At 38.3% G+C, this 4,753-nt stretch overlaps 2 protein-coding genes across 4 annotated transcripts in view; both read right to left on the reverse strand.

Moving 5' to 3' along the window:
* Positions 39 to 2,635, reverse strand: LOC104699013 (GTP-binding protein At3g49725, chloroplastic-like). The gene is made up of 12 exons (XM_010414376.2): positions 1,996 to 2,635; positions 1,834 to 1,898; positions 1,672 to 1,734; positions 1,482 to 1,571; positions 1,292 to 1,404; positions 1,131 to 1,205; positions 848 to 992; positions 711 to 766; positions 570 to 620; positions 426 to 480; positions 280 to 336; positions 39 to 173 (listed from the first exon to the last, which is right to left on the reverse strand). Exons 3-12 carry the CDS (start codon positions 1,702 to 1,704, stop codon positions 39 to 41), a joined length of 810 nt encoding a protein of 269 aa, XP_010412678.2. The 5' UTR covers positions 1,705 to 1,734; positions 1,834 to 1,898; positions 1,996 to 2,635.
* The window catches only part of LOC104791200 (pentatricopeptide repeat-containing protein At3g49730), a 3,173-nt gene continuing 1,615 nt past the window's right edge, over positions 3,196 to 4,753 (reverse strand). The window contains exon 2 of one of the 3 annotated variants that reach the window (XM_010517034.1): positions 3,196 to 4,734. In XM_010517034.1, coding sequence (XP_010515336.1) covers positions 3,382 to 4,734 — 1,353 coding nt within the window. In that variant the 3' untranslated portion in view covers positions 3,196 to 3,381. The remainder of the gene's footprint in view (positions 4,735 to 4,753) is intronic. The other 2 variants (XM_019246761.1, XM_010517032.1) reach the window with 2 other exon arrangements.

Consider the following 4,753-nt stretch of genomic DNA (forward strand, 5'->3'; position numbering starts at 1 on the left):
GTGGTTTGTTTCTTCTACTTGTATTGGTATAGACAGGTTTATTTCAATCCTACCTTATTCCAGACTTCAATCATATTTTGAAGCTTCTCTTCAGATACTCCTATTTGTTTAAGGACATGGAACACTGTTGCACGATGCTCCTCGATATTTGGAGCTGTCGAATCGACCAGATGCTGCAGCAGGCAACCAATCACATCAACGCCAAGATCATCTTTCGGAAGTTTTCACTACTACTTATAACTTAAGAATATGATCTTTATTTCTTTATTTAGCTCTTACTATAAGTATTTCAGCTTCAACAACTTCTTCTAGAGTCGATTGAAATGCTTCCACCAGCTGCAAAAAGGCGTCACCCACGAAAAGAAAAGTAAGTGAAATATCCACTTGAAAAGGAATAATTGATATTAAAGTAGGTTATATATTACCTGTATAGGCAGATCTGATATGAATCCAACAGTGTCACTAAGATGAACCAAATTTCTGAAAAGAACTCAACTCTTGCGATTCAATACAAGTTCATGTGCACCATAAAGTTATAAACATGATTTCCAAAGTACAAATCAACTTACCCAGAAGGAAGATAGACACTCCTGAGTGAAGGATCTAATGTGGCAAACAATCTGCAGAGACCAGACCAAGCATTCTAAAGTTATGACTTCAGTTTCAAATTTGACATTTTAAAGATACTTTTGAAACCATTTGAATTATACCGCTCATTGCAGTAGAGAGCACTCTTTGACAATGCACTTGTCAGAGTCGATTTTCCCTAACAAAAGCAGATAATTAATACTCAGAGAGTAGACTAAAACCAGCTGAAACTCCTTGGGAGAAAAATTCAAACACTTACGGCATTTGTGTAACCAACAACAGCAATGGTAGCTGAACTCTCATACTTTCGCCCCGCTCTTTTCTGACGTCTAGCACGTTGCAATTGTCGTGTTCGCTGGGCTTCTTTAATATGGGATAACAAGCGAAGCCTCCTGTCTGCTATCCTGGTGCATCAAGATTTTGTTAAACGCATAGATTAAATAATAGAAAAGACACTAAGTCTTTCGGTTAACCAACAATTAGACATAGAAATATAGAATATATAAATGTGGTCTGAGAAAAGCTTTGGTAAGGTTAAGGACCTTCGGCGTTGAAGCTGAAGCTCAGTTTCTCCTGCACCACCTACAAAACCACCGCCGGTTCCACTTGCTGCTCTCCTGCACAACAATTTTACATGTTCATCAATGTCTAAAAATTCAAAAGAGTAAAGGGAATACGCAAAGTAGCAAGACAAATCACTCACCCTCGGGCACTGACAACTTCAGCTTCTCCAAACTGCCCAAAAGAGTGGCGTCCATCAGTACCACGCACTCGAACCAGCCTGCTCTTTTTGTACATCAGAGCTGCTAACTCAGCCTATAAATGGATGAACCAAGCAGCTATCAGTAAAAATTTCCTAGTACATAAAAGACAAAACTTTATTGTCACAGTACCTGTAGTTTTGCTTCCTTTGTATGCGCATGAGCATTAAATATTTCGATTATAAGGCCTACACGGTCTAGTACAGGCTTTGCCCATATTCGCTGAAGAGTCAAATGCAAAGACACAACAGTAGCTTAAACATAAGGAAAACAAACAAACAAACAAAAATGAAGGAACTTAGGGTTTCGTGGCATTAATTACCTCTAAGTTCCGTTGTTGAATAGCTGTCAACATGGCGTTTACAAAAACAGCATCAACTTCTTCCTGAGCATCAAGAGATTGTAAACAGCATGATCCAACTTTTCATTACAGGCAGCCAAAGAAAAAGGAAAAAAAAAAAACAGAAATGTTTTAGCTGCTTGCCTTAGAATCTTCAGCATTTAGATGGCATTTGATGTTGTCTACAGTCCCAGGCCCGAAATAAGTATCTAAAAATCGAAACACACTTTTAACAATCAGTCTCTCAGGAATAACGTCGAACACATGGAAGGCATGATTCTTAAAAACATTATAAAACACACAAACCTGCGCGAGGTTTAGATGATCTACGAACAGGGTTTTGAACAACAACATGAGAAGGCAATTCCTTTTCGAAGAAATCAGATTCAAAGTAGCCATATCTCTGTTCTTCAAGCGAATTCGCGAGACAGAGCGCTTCGTTAAGCTTAGCCTGAAGAAACTTAGGCGGCGTTAGACGAGGCTAGACTAGAAAGAGCTTAGGCGCGCTTGAAGGATCTTTAGGGTATAGCAAAACGGAATCTTTCGAACGCGAGTCTTCTTCTACGTCGCTCGTCGTCTTAGGCGCATGCCGTTTCGAAGAGAATGGAGAAGATAAAGGAGACAAAGGTGGCGTTTTGGACCTAAGATGGTTACGAGCAAGGGGCGATGATGTCGTTACGGATCTAAGACGGTCCCGAGCATGAGACAATGTCCTCAACATTGAGGTACGATTTGAAAGTTTTAGACGATTCCAAAGTGGGATCTTGGTGTTCTTGTACAAAAAACTTGCTTGATCACCAAAGTTCAAGTGATTCAGGCAAAGTGCGACACTTGTTGTACTACTCATTCAGAAAGATCAAGTCTGCTCGTCATCGGAACAATGCATCTAAGCTTCTCGCAGTGACTTTTGTGTTAAAAACTTAGGTCGGTTCGTTTGTCTATTTTGATTTGGGAAATATGTCAAAAAGAACACACACGAAAATAGTCATCAACTAACAAAAAAAAAAAAAAAGTAAAAAAGTAAAAAAGAAATATAAGTTTTTTGTGGTAAATTAAATGTGTAAGTTCCATTAATTTTCTAAATAAATTACACATTTTTGTTGATTTTATTAAATAAATCCCAACAATGTTAGTAAATTATGCTAAGTACTTAAATTGACTTACCAAATAAAGCACAATAATTTGTTTAACTACTTAATGAATTTTTTTAATTCTTAATAGAGAATAAAACGTTAGATTTTCTGATATCTAATATCGTGTTTTATTCGACATAATCAACAAAAGTTCATGATTTATTTGGAAAGTCAAAAAAAAAAATCAAACAATTAAGTCAAACCTGAAGTCAAATCTGTTTGTCCAAAAACTTCATACAATGTGCGTAAAACTGGTAGTTCGTGCCGATTCTGATGCTAAGCATGAACAACAACGTTTTAGTATCACGATTTTGGCTTGTGTTAAATAACACCGTCACAAAGGAATTAGCTGTGTAGGAATGTATCCTTTTCCGAATAACAACAGTGCCACTTTCGATCTTAGTCAAGTTCAAGAGATCAAATGAATGCAACTACATGTTTATTCTTAGCAAAGAGAACAAAGAGATCGAACTATGTAATGAAACAAAGCAAAAGCATGAACGTTTTGATTTAACTAGAAATCTAAAGTTGCTTCTTTTGGAAACTCTAGGTTATAACGTTACAATACTTTAGCTTTACTTCGTTCACCTCCTCCCTTAAGCCTATGATGAGTTGTCCCGTTCTTCTTCCCTTCTTTATTCCCTTTAGGTTTAGCTTTCTCAATCAAAATCTCCTCACCTCTGTTCTTATACATCTTAAAACTCATATCTCTCTCACTTGCCATCTTCATCACCTTCTCTGTGATATCTGCAGCGATCGTCCTATTGTACAGTTTATTCAATCCTTTCATAAGTTTCGCATAAGTATCAGGTTGCGGCATTAAATCCATCTCCATCATATTCAAACAATACGAACACGCCTCCTTCACGTGACCTTTTGCGAGCAAAGCATGGATCCATATTGTCCAAGCTGCTACATTAAGCTCACAAGAAGAGCTTTTGTTTGATATGCAACTCCAAACATCTTTCGCCATTTCAAGCTTATCATCTCTAACAAGGTTATTCAGCAATGACTTCAGAATTCCATATTGAGGCGCAGAGAATATTCCTCGGCTTACCATTTCTTTGAAGTGATCGCATGCTTCGATTAGACAACCTTGGCTTGTAAATCCATTAATCATAATAACAAATGTATCAACTCCAGGGCGTAAACCATCAGCTTCCATTTCATTCCATAACCTAACCGCTTCTTTCACCTCCCCTAACTTACAAGCTAACCTGATCACTACATTGTAAATGAGAAGATCAGGATGACAACCTACTTGCTTCATCTTCTCAATCAAATCCAAACACTCTTCAAATTGTTCCTTCTTCTCATGAGCCACCATTATCTGCATATACGTTACTTGCGATGGCATGACTCCTTTCTTTCTCATATCGTCCAAAACACTATAACCCTTATCGATCATCTCCCATTTGCAAAACCCACTTATCAGCGCAGTATAAGTCACGAGATCAGCCTCACACCCATACCTTTCCATCTCAACAAAAACCCTCATCGCCTCATCCATCCTCTTCTCCGTCTTACACAACGCCTGGATCAAAACCGTGTAACAATTCGCATTCGGCTCATACCCTCTCTTTCTCATATCCTTCATAAGATCATAAGCATCCGTCATTTTGCCAGCATGAGCATATCCACTAAGCAAGTTAGTGAAAACAACAATGTCAGGCTCAAGCCCTGCTTCCTTCATCTGAACCAAAACTTCTTTAGCTTCAATCAACTTCCCTTCCCTACACCAACCATACAACAACGAAGTAAAATACCTCAAATTCGGAGGAAACTTCTCACTCATATCCTCCAAAAGCTTTGAAGCATCCTTAACACTACCGTTCTTACACAAAGCATCTAACAAACACCCAAACACATACTCGTCAGGCTCTAACCCATACTTAGGCATTTCGTCGAGCACCTCAACTGCTTTCTTCACC

The sequence above is a fragment of the Camelina sativa genome, chromosome 6, assembly GCF_000633955.1.
Source record: "Camelina sativa cultivar DH55 chromosome 6, Cs, whole genome shotgun sequence".
In the NCBI taxonomy this organism is placed as follows: domain Eukaryota; kingdom Viridiplantae; phylum Streptophyta; class Magnoliopsida; order Brassicales; family Brassicaceae; genus Camelina; species Camelina sativa.